At 37.7% G+C, this 24179-nt stretch overlaps 1 protein-coding gene across 1 annotated transcript; it reads left to right on the top strand.

Moving 5' to 3' along the window:
* The first annotated feature begins 12793 nt into the window (after positions 1-12793).
* Positions 12794-13866, top strand: LOC149228864 (uncharacterized). Its single transcript, XM_089380885.1, has 2 exons — positions 12794-13623; positions 13764-13866. The coding sequence occupies exons 1-2, from the start codon at positions 12794-12796 to the stop codon at positions 13864-13866; spliced, it is 933 nt and encodes a 310-aa protein (XP_089237011.1).
* Positions 13867-24179: the final 10313 nt, after the last annotated feature.

Below are 24179 nucleotides of genomic sequence, written 5' to 3'. Positions count from 1 at the left end.
GACAATCTAGGGAAGTCATGCGCCAGTTCCATTCTAGCATCTATGGAGGGCATCATTATTGGAAAACTACAACCCACAAGATATTGAGAGTTGGGTATTAATGGCCTACTTTGTTCTCTAATGTGTGTTCTTTTGTGAGGTCTTGTGACAAATGTCATAGGCTTGTAAGAAGAAAACAACTAAAATCTTTTCCTTTGAAGCTAGTACACACCAATGGTCCCTTCCAGCAGTGGGGCTTGGACTTTATAGGTGAGATCAACCCACATTCCAGTGGCCAGCACAAATAGATCTTGGTAGCCATTGATTATTTCACCAAGTGGATTGAGGCTATAGCCACTAAGAATGCTAACCATCAAGTTGTCATAAAGTTCAAGAATGAGAACATTTTCACTAGGTTTGGGTGCTCAACCAAACTAGTCACTAATAATGTAGTAGCTTTCAAGGAAAAAGAGTTGGTGGACATGACTGAATCCATGGGAATTCAATTGGTACATTCTACCTCATATTATCCTCTAGGAAATGGCCTGGAAGAATCATCTAATAAGAGTATTCTAAGAATAATAAAAAATTTGTTGGAGGACAACAAAAAGAGATGGGATTCCAAGTTGAAGTTTGCACTATGGGCAGACAGAGTTACCAACAAGAAGTCCATAGGAATTCTCCTTTTAAGCTGGTTTATGGTGCTGATGTTGTTTTTCCTATCTAGCTGATTCTCCCTATGGCCAAATTCTTTCAAGAAGAACAGGATGAAACAAATGACATGGTAAGGAGAATGAAGAACCTGGTTGAATTACAGCAGATCAGAGTGCAGCTGGTTGAGGAAGAGGATCAAAGAAACCTTTGAGAGGAAGGCAAAAGTGGACAATTTCCATGTTGGTGATTGGGTTCTTAAATGGGATGCATTGTAGGAAAAGAAAGGTAATCATGGTATGTTTGAGCCCTTATAGACAGGTTCATTGCTCATCACTCAAAATCAACAGAACAATTCCTTTATTCTTAGCAGTCTAGAAGGAGAAGATGTTTCTGGTGGCCCAGCCAATGGGCGGTTCTTAAAAATTTATTTCGTTTAATGTTTTAAAGCCTTGATATTGTAAATATGTTTTTCAGTTTTCATTTTCTATGCAAAATAAGATCCATGCCCAATGGAACACTAGGAGATAGATTTGATTTTGTTTTTACATGAAAGGCAGTGATCTGTGGTTCTTGAAACCTCACAGGGAGGCTTTCATCCCCAGAAGGAGCCAGTGTTATCCTTGTTGGCATACAGCCCAAAATGGATCTAAATAGGTCCTCTATGTATTCAAAAGCCATTAAAATCATGCCAATATCAAAACTAACCCAGGAGAAGAACCCATAGAGCAGTAGAAAAACATTATCGGGAGGCCAAAAACAAGTAAAAATTGTGAAAAAATAGAGTATCAGAGGCACAAACAAGGGAAGCCACAATAGCCATCAGATATGGCTGATCAACGACCCATATCTGATCAGAAAATCACAATCGGCCAACATAGAGGAGGACTTAAGGTTGGGGGGAAGACACCCCCGATCAGTTATCTCCAATGATCGAATCAACAGATCGCAATTGGTGGGGGCATAGGCCAATGTTATATGGAAAGACATCAAGCTTGGGAAATATGCTATAGCGACAAGTTGCATCACAATATCACGTCGGAACATTGTAAAGGAGCAGGGTGGTTATATATTTATGCGATCCGATGAACCAGACCTGACAGTTATATACAGGATATTGCATAAAATTTGAAGTCCACAAAAAGGCCATTTTCAATGCATTTTCACAGCTTTTTGTTATTTAATGAAATACAAAGGGAACCTTGGAGTAGCGCCGATGCGATAAGACCCAAACCTGAAAGGGGTCGGGAATGAAAATATATAAAATTTGAAGTCCACAGATGAGTCGTTTTTCATGTATTTCCAATTTTTTTAACATATTTCAAAATAGAAAGGGAAGTCCTAGAACTGGCCAGTTGCTACTTGTGATGCGATAAGTCAGACCCAAAAGGGTTCCTTACGGCTAATGGATAATATTTCAGGTCCGCGAAAGCCAATTTTCATAATTTTTAGTGTTTTTCATGTATTTCAAAAGCCAAAGGGAAGCCACAGAAGGGGAATTGTGGCTTGCGATAGTGATAAGTGATCACAGGTAGACCCGATGGGAGTACAGATCATATTTGAAGGAATTTTGAAGTCCGAATGAGCAGTTTTTTGGGCATAATTTCACAATATTGCAGCATTTTACCATGTCAACAGAAAGAACCCATTGAAAAGGATTCCAAAGGCCCGAAGATCCATTCCATCACATAATAGAGGTCGATAGACAGAGAGAGAAGGCCAGAAGGGGAAAGGAAACAATGCAACACAGAAAAACCAATATATGGGATCACAGAGCATTGCTAGCACGAGCAAGCTCCTTGCCAACATGGCAAACTACCATAATGCAGTTACTATGTTGTTAGAAGAACAAAATTTTGAGCTTAGGAGCATTGTAAAAGGTGTATAGATGGCTAAAATTTAGAAGTAATAGAGGTTCAACTTTTGGAGACTATGGAGACTCTACTCCTCTAGCTTCTCATCTTCATTCCAGCAATATAAGCTTATTTTGTTGTTACATGTTCAATTCCCATTTTCTCTTTTGTTTTATGCTTGCACTTGAAGAGTTTATCCATGTTTCTTCTATGTCTAATGCCAAACAACTGTCATCTTATCTCTGCATTGATAAATTAGATTTCCAAGCTTCATTTTCTTTCAGTAGCTAGCCATTCATATGTGTTTATGCATGCATCTGTTGGTACAGCCAGTATTCTCCATTTATCCATTAAATCTATAAACTATTGAGCATTAGTGGTCTAAAGCCTTATATTGCTGAGGGTGTTCATGAATTTCTTGAGTTAAAATAGAGCTAATATTGTTATTTGACTTGATACAAACCATCATCCATTCCAATAGTTTCAAGAACAATATTGAAGATTATATGTTACGAGGTATCTCTGAGCTACAACCTAGGAGAGCTTCCTAGAGTGATAACAGGTACAATAGTTGGGTGGACACCAATATCCACCTCGATCAATCCTCCCCCCTTTAGGAAGAAATGGTCCCAATTGCATGTAAAACCTCCATGAGGTGAGGAAATTTCTGTTGAACTTGGTCCCTAGTGAACCAGTTGCCCTCGTGAAGGAGTTCCCCGATTTTGACAACTTGATATAGATAGATCCTATGTTTATGAGTGTTCTTGATCACTGTATCCATGATCTGATCAGTTTTGTCCTATTCCATGGAGTCTGGTTTCAACTCTATTAGTGTGAGTTGTTGTGCAATATCAGATGTGTCGAGTAATGGTGGAAAGTATGGCCGAAGGTGTATACATTGAAGACTAGGTGCACACCAAGTAATGGTGGCATATTGAGTTTGAAGGAATTTTCCCTCACATCCTTGGTGATGGTGTATGGTACATATGTGAGTGGGCAAAGCTTGCGGTGGGGTCGAGTGAGGTGCTCCTTCTATAAATGTAGCCCAAATTGTTGCCCACCTGGAACTTGTGTGGAACTCACTGCTGATCATGGTGTTGCTTGTACTTAGCATTATATCTACCCAATATATCATGGACCTACTCGTAGATGTTTTGAATGCAACCAATGAAGCTTTTAGCCCTGTTAACTTTGGACTAGACGTGAGCTGAGTCCCCCCAAGTAATTGCAAATGGTTTGGCCATATCAATGAGACATAATGGCTGAAATCCCAGCTCGACCTAGAAAAGGATGTGGCACCTTGAGATGTGGAGAGCTCGGTTGTAGTTGTGTTGGACATAGGGGAGGATTTCATCCCATGTGCGTGGATTCTTCGAGTTGTACATGCGCAGAATGCTTATGATCATTCTGTTCATGACCTTTGTTTGAAAATTAGTTTGGGGATTTGAATTCATGGTCTAAATAAGTTTGGTATCCAGCATCGACCAAATAATTGACCAAAATCACTCGCAAATCTACTGTGTCGATTGGAGACAATCGATTGTGTGTTCCCAAAGTGTACCCACACTCTCTCAAAGACGAGCTTAACAGTGGCCTTTGTTGTGATACTCTTCTTACAAGCTGCCATAATGTTCATTCAATGAAGCATTTTTCTTCCTATGTGAATTCCTTGGTAATAATTTGGAAGATGGTCCATGCTTATGAGATGAAGAACAAGTATTAGATATTATTGATGGAGAAAAACCACAATCTAATGGTGTTCAAGTAGAAATTAGTAAGTAAAATCATTATCATTTTGGTTGATTTTATTGTGATAATTAATTTACTTCTAATGTATTTGAAAATTTAACAAGATGGCCTTTAGAGTTTGAAATAAGAATGTTGACATGTAATAGGTGTAGATGGAAGTGCTATACTAAACAACTTCATTATGTACCACATGTACTTTATGAGAAAATGGATTGTTTTATATGATAAAAAAAGAATAAGTTTTAGAAGAAAGGAGACAATTTAAGAGATCAAACCCAAGGAATATCCCATTTCCTATTGATCTTCAAGGGGAATGAGGCAAAGATTGCACACTATAATGTGTTACTGAACAAATTCAAAATCAAATAAAATATTTATGTATAGATTCAAACATAAAAAATATGAAATGAACATGTCTAGAGGATGTGAAATAAAGGTAAAGTTAGAATTTTACTGAATTTTGTTTCCTTACAGTTTCGACACTAGTAACTATTTTAATATTCATCACTATATTTGTTTTATGTAAAATAAATGATCTTCTGCACACAAGGAAATATCTATCAATGTGGTCATATGGTTGAAATTTTCATGTATAATGTGTACATGTAGAGAGACAATCATACACTTATCGTATCATGGTTGAATTCAAGAAATCCACTTGATAAAGATCTAAAGATAAGAATATTATTGAAGGGGATTTACAATAGGTTGAGAAAATACATGAAATTATTGAGTTGGATTATGACTCTATTAAATGTTGTATTTTTAAATGTAGATGGTATGTAGAAGTTGAGAGTACATGAAGACATGATAGCCATAGTGGATTGTTTTCTATAGATTCCTGAAAGTTCCTATCGAAGGATAAGGAGCCGTATGTTCTACCAATTCATTGTGAGCAAGTATATTTTCAACTCAAAGAATTAGAGGAGATAGTGATAAACAATCTATTAATACATTGTCTATTATGAATATATACGTGTTTATTAATCAATAAAATCATTATAACATACGTCTAATATATGTATGTACTCGTTCATGTGCAAGTATTTTTATAAAGATATTCTGGACCCAAAATGGATATTTTTCATACATTATGATTTTAGATTCAGGAATGTATTTGATGATGCATTAGTGGATACTGAGAAAAATAATGATGGCCAACAAAATGAGAGAGAGGGATTATAGAACATGAACAAAATTGACATCCATGATGATGCTAAAGATGGTTATGTGCATGGAAAAGAAGACACAAATACATAGTTACATGATGCTATGGAAGACAACAGTATGGATGGTATAGAAAATGATCATCCGAATACATCTACTAACAATATGGATGGTCTACAGTGAGATTTCAAGGATGGTGAAGATGATACGAGTTAAGACGAGGATGATTTTAATATTAACTACTTGAAAGATCATATGAACATTGAAAATGATACATTGGCTGACGTTGTTGTAGAAAGTGAAGTTAAGAAAAAGAATTCGAATTTTTCAAAATTATTCCATGTTTAAAAAATGCTAGTTTTTATCACCTAAAATTTTAAATGCTTCAGTATTATTTGTGTCAATAAAAATTACCTATTGCAATATCATTAAAGTGTTCAATGTATGGTACAAATTGTTGTGAAAAAAAAAAAGGATTACTTGACTAATTCTTCCATTCATTTTTTACCAACATATGTTCATGAAGACACAAAATTTAATAAAATATTGATGATTGTGTCTCATAATGATTTGAATAAGAAAACTTGTTAACTTCATTAATTTAATATTGTTTGCATTTTAATGTTGGTCGACCTACTATTACATTTACTTATCGATCTAGGTAGGCTTTAATTTTTACAATATTTTCATGCAAAGTATATGCTAAGGAAGATGATGACTAGTATAAAATGACCTCAACACAAATTCATTGCACACGCACTCTCAACAATCAACAAAGTTGTTACACTCCACAAAAACTGAATGCACAAAAATACTATAGAATAAGATACTCTATCATTCAAGCACTCTCATAGCACTCCAAAAAACAATTACTCATGCAATCCACACACATAAAAGGAAGTGCAAGCCAAACTATAACAAGAAAGAAAATTATTTCCTACCATACTAAATTAGGGGACTAGTCTGAGACCTAAGCTGTCACACCATACAAAACTTACTACAATTAATTAAATTACACACAAAATTAACTATAACAACAATAGTAACAAAAAAAACATAAGTGGGAAATATTTATGCAATTTGTTATTCAACCACTTTCATAACACTCCTAAAAACCATCAGTTGTCAAATATGCACACATAAAATGAAGTGCAATCCGAACTAGAACAATAAATGAAATACTCCACTGCCACACTAAACTAAGGGACTGGTCCAGGACTTAATTTTTTACACCATCCAAACCTTATTGCAACTAATTAAATTACACAAAAATTAACTATAGCAGCAGTAGTAACAACAATCACATACTTGAAAAATATTTATGCAATATGTCATTCAACAAATCTCACAATGCTCTTGAAAAGCATCACTCATTCAATATGCAAACATAAAAATAAGTGAAATCCAATCTATAACAAGAGAGAAAATAATTCACTACGACACTAAACTGAGGGATCGATCCAACACTTAAGTTGTCACACCATTCGAGGCTTATTACAATTAAACTTTGTTATTAATCTAGATCTTGCATTGGGCTTGCATGGATAATGGAGTCACTTCTCACCAATTTTGGAGTAACTGAGGAGATGTACCTACCACAATACTCCTCCTACATGACCACACCCATTTAATTCTAGTGCTTTCCTTAGGCACCCCTCTAGCACCCTTGGGTGGGTACCACTACGTGGACCTGACAAGTAATGCTCTCTCTCAGCTAATATCATATCCACCAGGCTGATGTGGCATCTAACATCATCCTGCCTTCCATTATCATTTCTAAACAGGGATTTGAAAGATACATGGTTCGTGGAGCACCACCCCAACTAATTACATAACTACGTGGATGATCTATCAACCCACTAATCCCAACCAACATTGTCGCGTGAATCCTTTTGATGTAATATAAATCTTCTAGGCTAGAGCTCTGGGCCACATCATCCTCCTTTGCCTAGTCACAAGATTCAATGACGAGAGTAGTCACAAGATTCAATGACGAGAGTTCTACCTAGATGAAATCTAAGGATGAGTGTCTCCCTCAATAAGTATAAACCTTCACCTCCATTGTTGGAAAACTTTCATGCATTCAATTTTTCTCGTGCCTAAATGAGATAGAGCTCTTCAAAACCTTGGTATAATGAGCCAAAAGAATCAACATATTCTTGGTGGATCCTTTTTTGTACTAGAGGTTGAAAAATATAAAATCCTGGTCATTTTATTCAGAAATATCAAACCACGAGTCCATTTTCTTGGAATGGATGGACGAACTACGGGAGTTTAAGATACCATTCAAGTTCAATATTAATTGGGTCAAAGATCCTTATTTTTCATGATGTGGTACACTAGTCATAATCTCAACTTTTTTTATTTGTTGCTAATAATCCCATAATAGGTTTATTGGAGAAACCTAGGCATCTAAAATCTTTCGTCAAATCATGGGTTGAAAATCGAAGAGTGGAGATTAGAAAGGAACTCTTATCAATTGATTAGGAAATTGAAATTTAGTTGGACCCAATTTTTCCTAGCCTCTTCTCTCAACTACAACATCGAGCCATCTTAGAACCGATATCTAGAAAATACAAAATTTTAAAGTTGAATAATGAAGAATGGAATTAGAAAAGCATATTAGTATGGATTAAAGGTGGAGACCATAACACAAAAATTTTCCATCATGTTGCATCTAAAATAAGACAAACTAACTCAATATGGTCTATTGAAGATGACACACGACATAATATTTCTACAAGTGAGGAGATTAAAGAGGTGACTTTTCTCTTTTTTCAAAAAAAATATTATAGGAAGGGTTGGTAGATTACATGGATGATAAAATGGTTTTTTCGAATAGTTTCTCTAACTTGGTTAGTGAGGAGGACTTAACATTGATGGATGACTATATCTCAAATGAGTAGTTACACCAAACCATGAAGGAGATGGAAATGGACAAGAGCCCTAGTCCCCATGGTTGGGAAAACAACTTCCTCCATCATTCTTTTTACTTTATGGGGCTATATCTAGTGGGGATGGTGGAAGTTATCAGAATTTCATGATGTATCCCACATGCAATCAACTGTTCCTTCTTAAATATAATTCTGAAGATTTCGAATCCTATGTCTCTTTCAGATTATATGCCAAAATATTTATGTAATTATATCTACAAAATAATGTCCAAACTCATTGCTAATTGTGTCAAAAAGATAATCTCGCCACACATTTTGTTGGAGCAGTTTAGTTTTTTGTCCAACAGGAGAATACAAGATGCAATGGCTATTTCTCAAGAATGTATCCATTCAATAAAATCGAGGAAGAAAAAAATCATGTATTATGAAAATTGATCTGAATTAGGTATTGACCGTGTTGATTGGGAATTCCTCACAATAATACTCTATAAAATTAGCTTCAAACATAGTGATGCTTGATGGATAATGGCACGTGTTTTGTCGGCTTCAATGGAAGTTATTATAAATAGAGACCCCACAAATTTCTTCGAAATGGGAAGAGGGTTAAGATAATGATAAGAATTTTCTCCTTTGTTATTTATATTAATTATGCTTGCTTTCAACAAAGGCCTTCACACTATGAAGGAAACCAGTGCTATTAAGGGATGCAAGATTTTCAGATATAGTAAGTTATCACATCTACTATTTGTAGACATTATACTTTATGCAGGCAATGAAAAAATCACTGAATTTGAATCCTTTCACAAAAATTTTCAGATATTTCACATGTCTTCTCGTCTCTGTATAAACAGTGAGAAATCTAAGCTAATTTCATATGGGGGAGACCCACTAGAGATAAAAGATATATCATCCTTGTTTGGGGGCAGGATTTGATCTTTAGCTAAAGGATTTAAATGTTTGGGATGCATCTTGAAACCAAACAAGTATAAAATATATGAATGCGAATTTCTCGTTACGCAATTCGAGAGTACTTTGCTTAGATGGGCCGTAGATGACTATCATTGGGAGATAGGTTAATTATGGTCTGATCCTTTTTTCAAGGAATCCCTGTGTTCTGGATGCACATTTTGAAGATTCCAAATGCTGTCATAAAACATATTGGGTATTCTATAGCAAATTTTCTTTCGTCTCAATTCAGTCCCCATAAAATGATTCTGCTTATTGTGCTAAATCTCATTTCTATATTCTAAAACAAGGGTGGTTGAGGAATCTCGAACAACCAAATATTTAATCAATCACTCTTGATGACAAGTCTCTAGTGTATGTTTATGGATATAGGTATTTGTCATTCATACATTTCCTAGGGTGTGATGGAGGCATTCATATTAGCATGAACCCCATCAAAATCTTGTATTCAGTCATCTGGAGAAGCCTAAGGGTTGTGGTGCCATGGTTATGTAGCAATACGCACTCGACCATTGGGGATGGACATGAAATTCATGTGGGTTTGGACGTCATCAAAGGAATGTTGAGAAGCCATCTTCTATCTACCCCATTAATCAATTTCCTCCTTGAGCAGGTGCTAAACAATCTAGCGAGCATTGCGAGTTGACAATTGTTGCCTTAATATTCTACTTTGTGGCCACATGAAAGATTTCTTGGGATTCCAGTATTTACGGACGCTGAATGGCTAGCTTACATATGTAATCTCTGTTAATATAATATTTCCTTTTGCACATGCCCAGACAAACTGGAATTGGGTGGAAGATAATTTGATGGTTTCATTGGAGCTATGGAAGAATACAGACACATTATTTCTTGGTCACTATCCCTTCCCTTTACTGATCTATGTTATCCCACATGGATATGTGGGGTCCCACGTAATACCGTATGTTTCACATGGTTAACCCTCCATAATCGTATTCTCACTTTGTAAGCTAGCGGTGGAGGATTTCTTACATCTATTTTGCATCTACCCTTTTTCCACCTAGATTTGCAAATGGGTGATTTCACTCTTTGGATTATAGATTGATGTGGACCATACTTATGTGGTAGCTTGCATTAGTTCATGGGATTGGAAAAATTAGGCTTATACAGTTGTTCCTGTCTCTTTGAAGGATCCTACCCATTTTTTTTAATTTCCATCCATATTGTAGCATATTTCATGGATGTGGGGCCAGAGTTCCCTAGGGTTCCTCTCCGGTCTACTATTTTGGTTGATTTGGCTAACATCTTTCCTATTTGTTTCTTTGATGGGGATTTTAATAATGGGTGTTGCGGGTATGGAGTGTTTGTCCATATTGAATCTATTCTATCCTTTCGCTTTAGATGGTGCTAGGGTCTCGAAAACAACTGCGGTGCTGAGATGTTGGCAGTGTGGGGAGATTTATCGGTGTCACTTTGGGTCAACATCAATAATATTTTGTTTGTCGAGGAATCCCTTTCCACGATTCATGGGATACAAAACCATTTCTTTTAAAGGTCCCAACCCTTCTCAACTAGATACATCGTATTTTAGATCTCAACGCTATATTTTTAGAGGTTTATTTTGAACATATATACAGAGAGAAGAATGTTGGATTTGATTCCCTGTCTAAGCATGCTCTCTCACTTTCCCCTAGCTACATATTTTTTGAACAGATTGTGGATGGATCCATTAGTAGTGAGGGATCTTTCACTTTAGTCTTGTTATACTCTATTTTTGCTTGTGGCCTTCATTGCCTTATAAAGATTATAAATATATTATAAATAATATTAATAAATATTTATTAATTATAAATATTGATTAGGATGCTAAGAGGTTAGGGTTACGCTGGTGCTCTGATCGCTTCCTCGACGGCGCCGACAGTACTCCTGTATCGACCTTTGCTGCAGAGGACAGACTGCTGTAGCGGCTCAGTTCTGCAGGGAGCCAGGGGCTCACAATGACCCAACTGATGGGGGGGGCGTCAAAGCCCTCCCCGAACCAGCCGAATGCGACGCATGGAGTCGTTTTTGGGTCTGTGGACGGAGAGGTCCTGAACGGAGGGAAAACTCCACAAAATGACAACAACGACAGTGAGAACAGCAAGGATGATGACAGCCAGGTTCAGCAGGATCCTGACAAATCTGAAGCGGGTCAGAAAGTCTCCTCTTCGACCTGCAAACTTGTTGCTAAAGTTAGACCTCGTATCGAACTTCCGGGAGATTTGATAGACGAAAGAATCGATTTTATGAAAGATCACGTCCTAATAGGGAAGTTTATAGGTTTTTGGCCCACTGAGAAAGCTCTGAAGGGATGGATTGCTGCGAAATGGAAACCAAAGGGGGATGTCACACTCCAGCTCGGACCAAAGGGTTTCTTCACAGCAATATTCTATTGCTTAGAGGACAAGCACCGAATATTGGTGGGGGGGCCGTACTTCTTCAACTCAGCCGGACTGTATCTGAGGGATTGGAAGCCCAGATTCAACCCAGATAAGGAAGATCTATCATGGGCTCCAGTCTGGATCCGGCTTTACTCTCTCCCGGTTGAATATTGGGAGGAAGAAGCTCTAAAAAGGATAGGAAATGGTGTGGGGGATTGCATTAAAGCAGCGGAAGAAACTTTAACTCGTAAGTATGTCTCCTATGCCCGCATTTGTGTCTTTATTCGTCTCAATGAAGCCCTACCGCATTCTGTTACTCTGGCTCATCGAGATGAGGAATGGATCCAGCCTCTTGATTACGAACATGTGCCTTTTCGCTGCCGCAAATGCCATGCCCTTGGTCATCTCTTTAGGGATTGCCCCCTAAATGCCCTAGCTAGCTCACTCGACTCCCTTGACTCCCAGGGCCAAGACGGCTTCACCAGAGTTGCTAGTAAAAAGCGTAACCATAAAAATCCCCAAAATGGGCATAAACCCCAACCCCTAAGACCCATGGCCCAGTAATCAAGAACAGCTTCAGCGTTCTTGGTCAAAGCTCTGAAAATCCTCTGCTCAGCGTCGATGACTCCCTCAATATCCCGTCGACCTCCTCGCCTCCCCCTCCATTGAATCCCCTTTTCAAACCCCCCCCTCCTGGCTCCCCCCCTTCCATTCTCAAAAGGGATCAGAAAGAGATCCTGGACATCATCAAAGAAATGCAGGTTGACAGATCTGAGGAGCATCCCCAAAGCAATGAGACCAGCAATGAGGAAAGCAATCAGGTGGTAGTTATGGATGAAGAGCCCGAGAGTATCGACATGCACGGCTTAGACCTCCTCGAGCTGGAAACAGCCTGCAAAAAGAAAGCATTCGATGCCATACCAGAACTGCAGCTCAATAAGCTCGAATTGGTCATTTCTCGAGCTTACTATCAAAGCCAGCTTGGCATACAGCCAGGCAGTCAATGGGATGGAGGTCCACGCACTAAAGACTCCAAGAAAAGAGGTAGGAAAACTGACTTACAAAGAACTATAGAGATCGGGAAAATCCTGGTGGATTCAGGTAGATATGCACAGTTGACAAAGTACTTCAAACCCTCCAACAATAGTCAATGATGAAGCTGGTATCGTGGAACATAAGAGGACTTAACAGTCCCGGCAAACTTAGAATGCTAAAACAAATGTTAAAAAAGGAAAAGCCCCATATGTGCTTCCTTCAAGAAACCAAGTGTAACTCAACAGTGCTAGGCAATATACTCTCGAAGGCTTGGCCAGGATGTAGATCGGTAGCAGTTGATGCCTCTGGGGCATCAGGAGGTTTGGCAGTTGCATGGAACACCCAAGTGGTTTCCCTCTCGGACTTTCATGCGTCGCATCATTTAATTCAGGCCACTTTCCATATCCTTGGTACCAATATTTATGGCAATTTGTCAAACGTCTACTTCCCTCAAGACGCAGGCAGTAAGATGGCGCTGCTAAACACAATTGAAACTCTCAGCAACAGCAGAAAATACCCACTCTGGCTCGTAGCTGGAGATTTCAATATGATTACTAGTTCTGAAGAGAAGCTGGGTGGCAGAAGCAGATTGGAGCAAGCAGATCATCACTTCAAGGACTTTATCCAAGCGACTGCACTCATCGACATGCCGTTCTGCAACGGAACCTTTACCTGGAATAATCGCAGAGAAGGCAAGTATCAGATAGCCTCCAAATTGGATCGCTTCCTTCTTTCTGACAATGCGATCCACGTAGGAGGGGACTTCTCAGCAACCATTTTAGCTCACTCAGGTTTGGACCACTGGCCAATAGCACTACAATTGCAACGACCAGGTAACTTAACTAAACGTCCCTTTCGGTTTGAAGGCTTTTGGCTCACTCACCCCACTTTCAGGGAATTTGTGAAATCCTTATGGGTATCATATACCCCACCGGCGGGATCAAAGATGTACCAATTTCAGCAAAAACTAAGATTCCTCAAAGAACAGCTGAAAAGATGGAACAGGGAAACCTTTGGAAACATTTTCAAAGAGCAGCAAAAACTTTCTCAAGAATTGGAGACTCTTCATCAAAAGATTATTGTTGAAGGTTACACGGAAGACACCCTGAACCAGGAATGCCTCATCCACAGCCAGATGGAAACCAGAGGAAAGCAGGAAGAAATTCTTTGGAAGCAGAAATCAAAGATTAGGTGGCTGAGAGAAGGGGAACGCAACACAAAATTCTTCCACAAAACTACAGTTCAAAGAAGAATGCACAATAACATTCCCTTCATCCAAAAGCAGTCAGGAGTGAAGGTAGAGACCCATGAGGAGATTGAAGAGGAACTACTCAACCATTTTAAGCAGATCCATCAAGACCTTGGAGAAGACCGGAGACAGGCCATCAACAAAATAACCAGCAACATCCCAAAGCTCATCACGCAGGAACAAAATGATCTCCTAATGCGCCAGATCTCTCAGCAGGAAGTGGATGATGCAATGAAACAGCTCAAAGAAGGCAAAGCCCCGGGGCCCGATGGTTTTTCCACCACCTTCTTTCACGCCTTTTGGGATTTGCTTAAGGAGGAAGTATGGCAGATAGTTGAGGAATCCAGGGCGACGCGCTGGCTGCTACCATCTCTCAATGCCACATTTCTAACTCTCATTCCCAAAGAGGAGGAGGCCATCACCCCTGATAAGTTCAGGCCCATTGCGTTATGCAACGTCATCTACAAAGTAATTTCCAAGGTCATAGCTAATAGGCTCAAGCCCCTGCTACCTGGGCTCATCTCTCCGGAACAGTCAGGGTATGTGGAGGGTCGGCACATCATGGATGGCATCCTGCTTTCACATGAAATTATTCATTCCCTCAAACTATCCAAGCAATCAGGTATGCTTCTTAAACTAGACCTTTCCAAGGCTTTTGACAAACTAAGCTGGAAATACATTCATAGCATGCTTACAGCTTTTGGTTTCTGCCCTCACTGGATCCGCTGGATAATGAATTTAATTACCTCTACGCATTTTTCCATTCTCGTTAATGGCTTTCCTTCTCGCCCCTTCAATCCGTCCAGAGGTATCCGTCAAGGGGATCCCCTTTCCCCCTTTCTCTTTGTCTTAATGGCTGAAGGTCTGGGTAGGCATATCAAATAGGCCCTCCTCACTAATCAGATCAATGGCATCTCTGTGCACAACTCCCCTGCAACCTCCCACCAGCAATTCGTGGATGACACGATGCTTTATGGGTATCCCTCTGCCCGTGAAGCCCGGTGTCTGAAATCCCTCCTTAATGACTTCTCGGAAGCCTCAGGCATGTACATCAATGGAGCCAAGTCCCAGATCTTCTTTTTTCATACTCCACCCTCTGTCAAAGCTGCTGTCTCGCGTATCCTGGGCTTCCCCGCTGCTTCTCTGCCTTCAAAATATCTAGGAGCCCCTCTTTCTGCTTCCGCTCTCAAATAGCCTTCTTGGCGTGCCCTCTTGGAGAAGTTAGAAAATCATCTCAATCTATGGACCTTCAGAACTCTCAACCTGGCCAGTCGTATTATCCTCATCAAATCTGTGTTGCAGGCGATGCCTCTGTACTTGTTCTCCATTCTTGCAGCGCCCAAATGGGTTTTAAAAGGAATAAGAAATCTGCAGCGAAATTTCCTTTGGAGCAGCGCGGCCACCAATCACAAATGGGCCCTGGTGAAATGGACCAAAATCTGCATGCCAAAAGAGAAAGGAGGTATCGGATTAAGGGATCCGGAACATAGCAACTCAATCATGAATGCCAAGATCTGGTGGCAGTGGATCACTAGTCCTGATAAGCCCTGGGGTAGAATTTGGACAGCCAAGTATGCTGGCAATCGACCTCAAGAAGAGCTGATACGCTTTGTCCCCAATGTTAACGGCTCCCCCATCTGGAACGCAGCCAAGCAACATCATCAGCTTATTCAGAAGCATAGCTTCTGGGAGATAAGAAGTGGGAGCACGGCAAGATTCTGGACTGATGCCTGGAATCAATAGCCTAAACTTCAAGACATTCTCCACCCTACGCTCCTCCCTGCAGGCCAGGATCAGCAGCAGAAGACAGTTCACCAGTTTTGGTCGTCAGAGACAAACCATGGCTTCAGAAAATGGAAAGGAAGTGACCTCATTCTCAACAATGCAGGTAGGCAGGTGCAAGAAGAGCTTACGAACGAATTAAAGAAAAGAATTATTAGGCAGAATAATGGAAGGGACATCTTAAGATGGGGATACCTTCCCAAAGGAACTTACACAACAGCAGAAGCTTACGGGGTGCTATGTAACTTCCCGTCAACCCCTGACCCGGTATGGAGTAAAATCTGGAAGCTCGGACCCTGGCCAAAAATTTCCTTGTTTCTCTGGTTGGTGAGCCACAAAAAAATTCTTACCTGGGACCAGCTCCAAAAGAGGAACTTCCAGGGCCCATCTATCTGTCTCAACTGCATGACGAATGGGGAATCGCTTCAGCACCTCCTTGATACCTGCCCGTTGGCCAATCAATTGTGGAATAAGGTCGGCTTTAGATGTCAGAAAAGTGGCAGGGGGAAAGAGGACATCATCAGCTCCCTAAGGCTTTGGCCATTGCAGCCCTATAATAGTAGGATCCTAAATCATCTTTGGAGCATGGTTCCGGGCATTGTCCTGTGGAACATATGGAAGGAACGCAACCAACGCATCTTCAAAAACAAGAAAGCTCCTTTAGAGGAAATCTGGAACAAGATTCACAAGAATATTCAAGAGACCATGGCGCTTCAGGTTTGGGCAAAGGAGGACCTTCCATCTACTGATAATGAGCACAACATCCTAAACAATTGGCAGCTGAAGCTTCCCCTTGTTTCCCCCTGCAGTAAAGCTCCCATCTACAGCAGCAAAGATTGCTGCCACTGGCTTGCACCTCCCAAAGACTCCTTCAAGCTTAATTTCGACGGGGCCTCCAAAGGAAACCCAGGGGTTGCAGGATATGGAGGGTTAATACGAAACTCAGAGGGCAAACCTATAAGAATCTTCTTTGGCAACATAGGGTGGGACACTAACAACTCGGCTGAGTTGGAAGGACTTTGGCAAGGCATGTTACTAGCAGAGACTCTACACCTTCAGCCCCTCATAGTTGAAGGAGACTCCCAAATTCTTATTAATATAGCAATTCGACTTCAAAATGGATCAAATGCCAGGAAAGTCGCTCCCAGTTGGAGGCTGGAGGCCAGATTAAGGGATCTAGCGCAGAAGCTCAGCATTTTAGGGGCCATCTCATTTACTCACATTAAGCGGGAAGGCAACAAAGTCGCGGATCTTCTTGCCAACATAGGCACTGAGTCTAACCAAGCTCATGCCTCCGGAAATATATATCTCATTGCAAACAGGCAGCAGCTCATGGAATGCCAAAGTCTGATCCTTGCAGAGAGCATTTCCCCGGATGCGGGTGATAGTTTGACCTGCAGCAACGAGCCACATGACAGCCATGGGCTGCCACGTGATAGCCCTTCGTCCTTAAATGCTCATAGCCGCCGATTCCCATCAACCTATGCGGACTCTGTGCTAACTTAATGGCGTTGGGGGAGAGTGCTGTTAGCATGCGGGAGGTTTTAATGGCGGGTCTTTTCATTGGTAATGAGGGGCGGTTTAAGAAGGGAGGATGCCTGGAGACGGGAGATTATCATGGTTATAGGCTCAGGCAGAGGGATAATCCTCAATGCGTGGAGCAGAGGTTGGAATGTTGGGCAGCGAACCAGAATTTGGATGAGCTCCTCGCACTGGTACACAGCCTTCATAAGCTTATCTTTGTCAAGAGGCCGCTTCATCATCGGACGTCGTCTGGCGGGGAAGGGCAAAAACGTTTGCTGGTGGTCATGGTGCGGGAGAGAATGCCTTGTCGCAGAGGAACTTGGCGTGGAGAATCCTCTCGCCCTCCAGCTGCTGACACGCACCATCACTGTTGCTGTTGCTATTGTCACCGGCGGATGGGAGCCAATCCTATCCAGCCCTGTCAATCTATGGAAGTCGGAGGCTCGAGCAGTGGGGAGCAAAAGCTACCTGCTTTTGGCTCTGTTATTTTTTCTTTGGGCAGGTCTGAGGACAATCCAGGCCTTAACGCCCACATCTCGGTGCTGTTCACTCGAACTGAGGAGGAGCATGCTGAAGACTCCTCTCTGGTCATGGCGGAGGACAATGCTGTGCTTGACAAAGGCAAACTCCCCATGGAGGTGCCGTCTTCTGAGGAGGAAGGGTCGGCTACCAGTCAAGGGAAACTGCCTCAGGCGAAGTCAGAGAAAGAGGAAAGCAATTCGGACCGCTCTATGGCCTCTGCCCCGCCTCAAGTTATGGAGAAGGCGGATTCGGTGCATAACCTGGCAGCAATGGATGTGGAGTCGGAGGAATAACTTCGGAGGGTGGTTCTGTGTTTTGGTCTTCTGCACTCTTGTCGAGCTTCGGGGTAAGCATAATTGCGTTTTTTTCTGTGTCACACAGAGGACAGTGTTTATGTTATGTCTGGATCAGTTTGCGGTTTATACTATGGCAGTGGGGACATATACTACTGTGGGGCGCAACTCCTGTGGGATTGCATGGTTTTTTTCTGTAAGTTCCAGTTTTTTTGTCTTAACGTTTCATAGTTGGATTGGGCCGGAGGTCAGTTTTGGTTCGCCCCTGCGTGGGTTGTTTTGTGAAAGTCTTAGTATTCTGTTGCAACATCTTAAGGCCCAACAGGGCAGTTGTAAATGTTTGAAAATGCACCCATGTGCCGCAGTTAGCCTTGGGCTGCCAGACACCTTGCTTGTATAGTTTTTATGTACATATTAATACAATAGTAGTTAAGTTTGCCGAGAAAAAATTATAAATATTGATTAATTCAAAATATTGATTAATTGTAAATAATATTATAAATATTGATTAATTATACTAATATTCTTAGACAAGCTTGAAGAATAATAATAGACATCAAAACACCACTTTTCATACACTCCCCAAGTACAACAAACAAAGTCTATGGGATTGCTACCAAAAGTGTTATTTTTGAACAAACTAAGGTGTCATGACCATAAAATGCACTAAAGATGTTCTAATCAATTCAACAACACTTAATAATTATCAAAAACACTTGAGAAACATAAAATTACTTGACATGACACTTGACGACGGTGACACTTGATACCAAAGTTAAGTAGGTCCCAAAACTTGAATGTAAACAATGTAAACTTTGAAACGAGAATTGATATTGTTACCCGTTTCGTAGAGATAGCAAAAAAGTGACCTGATTTTGAAAAGGGGTCACGTAGAACACACATGTTTTTTTTAGAGCATAGTTTTTGGCACTTTAATTCTTTTTATGTACATTGTGTTTTAGAATGGTAGTGATTCTCATGCTGATTTAAAAAAGTGGTAATTCTGCATCAGACCCTTTTTAAAAAAAACCTATTTTTTGACTTTAAATTTTCTAATGTATGAAATCTAAATAATTATTTTGTAGATTTAATAATTTTTGAAGTGGTCGTTTTCTTCATATTTTCATGTTTTTATTTTAATTTTAATTTTTTTGTAGTGAGGTTTTTATTGTTTTGCATTCTTAAATTAGAAGGTCGATATTTTCAATTTTTGATGTTCTACATATTTATATATCCTTAATTAATTTTTCAATCCACATGAAATAATTGTTTCTAAAAAAGAATATTTTTTAAAAATGGACATAAAAATAACCATTTTTAACATAAATATAACTAAAAGACTACACGTTTTGCTAACATTTTGCTAGAATTGACATATCAAAATCACAATTTTTATACGAAAATTTTAACTAAAAATGGTTAAATAATAGTTTTTTTTTATGAATTTCATGTGAAAAAAATAAGAACAATCACTTTCTTTTTTTTCAAAAAATAATGATTAACTTAAAAATTTATGTGAAAATCACATATTAAAAATATTGAACGCGTAACAATATCAGTTCCCGTAATCAGAACCAAATACCACCACCTAATTGCCCATGGGGGTGGCTATCCGATTCTCGAGATCAGATAGCCACCGTGGTCGAGCAATGGCCATCTGATTCTGAGAATTAGATAGCCACCACCTGGCCACCCCCATGGTGTTGGGCGGTGGCTATCCAATTTCGAGAATCGGATAGCCACCGCCCAACCACAAGTGGGGGTGCCTGGGCGGTGGCTATCTGATTCTCAGAATCATATAGCCACTGCTTGGCCACCCCCACGGGTGGCTATCTGATTCCGAGAATCGGATAACCACCCCCAGGGTAACCAGGCGATGGCTATTCGATTTTGAGAATTAGATAGCCATCCCCACGAGAATCTGGGCGATGGCTATTCGATTCTGAGAATCGGATAGCCACCCCCATGGGCGGTTGAGCGATGGCTATTCGATTCTGAGAATCAGATAACCACCCCCACCGGCAGTCTGGTGTTGTCTATCTGATTCTCAAAATCAGATAACCACCCCCTAGCTATCTTTGAGGTGGATATCCGATTCTCAGAATCAGATATCCACCACTTGGCCACCCTCATGGGCGACTGAGCGGTGGCTATCTGATTGTGAGAATGAGATAACCACCACTTAGACACCACCACAGGTGGCTGAGTGGTGGCTATCCGATTCCGAGAATTGGATAGCCATTGTCTAACCGCCCACGTGGGTGGCCTGGAAGTGGCTATTTGATTCTCGGAATGGAATAGCCACCGCCCAGCCACCCATGCGGGCGGTGTCCGATTAAATTGTTTTTTTTAAATAAAAAATAAATTTTGTTAAATATGTTTATTGTGTATATATATATATATATATATATATATATATATATATATATATTAAATGTTATATATATATATATATATATATATATATATATATATATATATATATATATATATATATATATATATTAAATATTTTAAATGTTATTTTAAAAAATATCAAAAATATATTTAGATTTTTTTAATTTTAATGTTTTTTTTTTAAAATGATGTTTAATTTGAAAATATGTATTTTTTAAAAAATTTAATTGTTTTTCGGGTTTTTATTTTATTTTTAACTTCAGCATATTTTTGTTTTTTAGGGATTTTTGAAAATGTTTTTAATCTTAATTTTTGTAGTTTTTAATTTTTTTTTTCATTTTTTTTGTTATTTTTCTATTTTTTTTAATCTAGTTTGTTTTTTATTTTTTATTTTTTTTTAGTTTTCCTTAATGCTTTTTAAAAATTTCCTATTTTTACTTAATTTTATAGTTTATTTTTATTTTTATTTTTATTTTTTTTCGAAATTTTTTTATGGTCTACCACATTAAAAATAATGTTATTTTTTTGAAAATATGTTTTTCTTATTATTTATTTCTTTAAATTTTTTTACTTTTTTAATTCTTATATTTTATAGGTTAATTTTGTTTTTTTTTTACAATTCTATGATTGATTTTTATTTTTTTTAATTTTATGTTTTGTTTTTAACATATATATTTTTATTTATGTTTTGGTACTTTTTTTAAACTTGTTTTTGTGTTTTTTTCGTTGTTTTTATTTTTGTTTTTATTTTTAATTTTATGTTTTCATTATTTTTTTGAAATGTTAATGTTTTTCGTAGTCATAACAAAAATTTTTACACCATTATTTCAAAATGTTGAAAAGTTACCCAAAAAAAATTGTGTTATTCGAGCATCAACACTTTTCGTTTTGAAGGTGTTTTTTGCATAATTTTTTTCACATAAAAATTCGGTTTTACTTGCATTTTTTTAAAATGTTGAAAATTAACCCTAAAAAAAATCCATCATTCTATTATTAGCACTTTTCATTTTCAGGTTGCCTTTTGCACAATTTTTGCACAAAAAATTCGTTCTCACTGCCATTTTTAAAACATGTTCAAAATTGACCCTAAAAAACAACCATCATTCTAGTATACACACTTTTCGTTTTTAGCACTTTTTTTCATGTTTTTTCGGGGTTTTCTGGGAAATGTTCTCATTTTGAGTTTATAGTTCCCGTTTCAATGTTTACATTGTTTGTAGTGAAATTTTGGAGGGTTTTGTAGCAGCCACAACACCTTTTGAGAGAAACACCAAATTGACTCCCACAATTAATCAATAAATATGAATCTAATTTCTTATTTCCATACCTTGGTTGGAATTCCTTCCTATTTTCCTTATATGTGTTCCTCTCAAAAAGCAATAGTACTTCTCTCTTTCTTAAAATGGGTCCACCATAACTTGCCATTTTCCTTTAGCTTGGATTTAAAATGGATTTGTTAGATTTCAATATGTTATGTCTCCATTCATTGGCTTGGATTCATTGATAATGTAGGTAGTAGTGGGTAAAACACCATGTTACAAAGCAAACTATGACAAATAGCTCTTGGAAAGCCTTGATAAAGGAAAAAATTCATGTTGTATCAAATAATTTCTTGGATTAACAAATTCTAAGAAAGAAAGGAAAAACCAACTAATAATCAAGATCTTTCTAAAAATATATATAATATATATACCATACATAATATGTAAGAAAATTATTATTTATCATATTTATAACTATTATTTATGTAATTATTTTTTTCTTTCTTTGTGGATGTATGGGACAATCCTTCAAGGTTGTTAGTTATTATATATTAAACAATTACAATTTTTTTTTTTTGGGTGCAAAAGATATAATTTTTTTATTGTGCATTACAAATTAATTACATTTTAGCATTTCCTCTCCCTATTGGTAAAGCAATCATGTTTCTAATACATCCATAATTTTTGTACAAAGAAATGTTTAATTATTGAGACATATACATGTTAATATCTTATTATGCTTTCCTTCTTATTAATATTTTGATTTGAGAAATGAGAGGGCCTTTATAAAATTAACCAATCTAAGAGGAATAGATCTTCTCAATGAAAGAGAAGATGTATATTTTTTTCAAATATTTATATTCTCGGCCACCCTAGATTTCAATATATCATGTTAAGAATAGGTTCTCCTTGCTTCCAATATATCTGTATTTTGTGGTAAGTTTTTTTCAATATGTTACAACCTTTATTTCCAACCTGATAGGAGCGAGTCAAGGCATTCAAAGTGAAAAGGGTGTAATATGTAACAACTTTCTATCAAGGTACTTTACAATCTTATAGGTTCTTATTACTCTGACATTTCATCCCTATATAAAATTAACAATATTTTTTCATTTATGAACCCAAAATAACAGATCGAAAATAAAAAATTGTGTGAGAGAAAATCACGTCCCAAAGTATAATACTGGCATTAAATTGTGAAAATTGCTACTGAGAAAAAAAAATAAAAATAAAAAATAATGCTTAACAAAATGTCTACTCTAAACCTAATGACATGCTCTCAAATTCATGTTCAAACAAACCTAATTGCAAAAATAGAGGTACTCTGCCATTGCAGAGTGATTTAACTATTAATTTTCATACCTAATGTTGAAAAGCTCACTTATGTATTCACCGGTTTTCCCTTTCAACATATCACCAATAGTTTGACACATGACCACCATGTAGTTGGCAGCCTTTGTAACTTCAAAGAGTGATTCGCGATCATCTACAAGAGCTAATATATATAATGATATATTAATATATTATATCTTATATTATAAAAAATTAATATTTCATTAGTATAAAGTTTTTAAATTTAATAATATTAACATTATAATATATTAATATGAATATTAGATTTAATAATAATATAAATATTGATTTTTTAATATCTAATATATTAAGGTTAACAATCTGGTATTAATAATAATTTGGCTTATTTTTTGGATCATAGGCTCAACAACAAATAAAATGAAATTAATAATTGAAATATATGGTCTTTCACACCCAAAAAAATATCTAGCAATGGGACATATGGTGGACATTATCATGTAGAACTTGTACATGTAAGGAGACCATCATTGTCTCATTGGATTGTGGAATCATGGTTGAATTCAAGAAATCCACTTGATCAAGATCAAAAGATAAGAATATTACTGAAGGGAATATACAATAATCTGGGAAAATACAAAAAAATATTGAGTTTCTTTACCTCTATTTTAAATGTTTTATTTTGAAGTGTAGATGGTATGTAGAATTTGAGAGTGTGGGAAGACATGATACACATAGTGGATTGATTTCTATAAATTCCTTAAAGTTCTTATGGATTATCATCTACCAATTGATTGTGAGCAATTATTTTCTTAATTCAAATAATAGATGAATGTACTCATTCATGTGCACTTATTCTTTTTAAATTACATTATATCATTATTTTTGTTTGATGTAAAATAAAAGTGAAAATTCAAGTATTTAAAAATGACCTACATTCACTTTTAAAGTAACTTTATCAATTCTTTCTAAGTAACTTTCTGCACAACATCTCTTGCATATATGGGACAACATCTCCCTAGTGTACTCTATTGTAGAGCTCCTCTTAGGCCAATTATTATTATTAATGTTAAGAAAATAATTAGTGCCATGGGAATGAACTCTTATGTGTGAGGAGGTTCAAAGTTAAATTTCCTTAATTTACCTATGAAAGTCATATATAGG

The sequence above is a fragment of the Pinus tabuliformis genome, chromosome J (assembly GCF_031772625.1).
Source record: "Pinus tabuliformis cultivar Carrire ecotype Pingquan chromosome J, CPIR1, whole genome shotgun sequence".
Taxonomy (NCBI): domain Eukaryota; kingdom Viridiplantae; phylum Streptophyta; class Pinopsida; order Pinales; family Pinaceae; genus Pinus; species Pinus tabuliformis.
Note: the sequence above shows the minus strand (reverse complement) of the source record. Positions and strands in the feature narration are given on the sequence as shown.

Excerpts from the sequence above, each read along its gene's own strand:
- LOC149228864 (XM_089380885.1), top strand. The coding sequence starts at position 12,794 with ATGAAGCTGGTATCGTGGAACATAAGAGGACTTAACAGTCCCGGCAAA. Across the intron at positions 13,624-13,763 it reads CCACCGGCGGGATCAAAGAT|GTTACACGGAAGACACCCTG; the intron begins GTACCAATTTCA and ends TTATTGTTGAAG.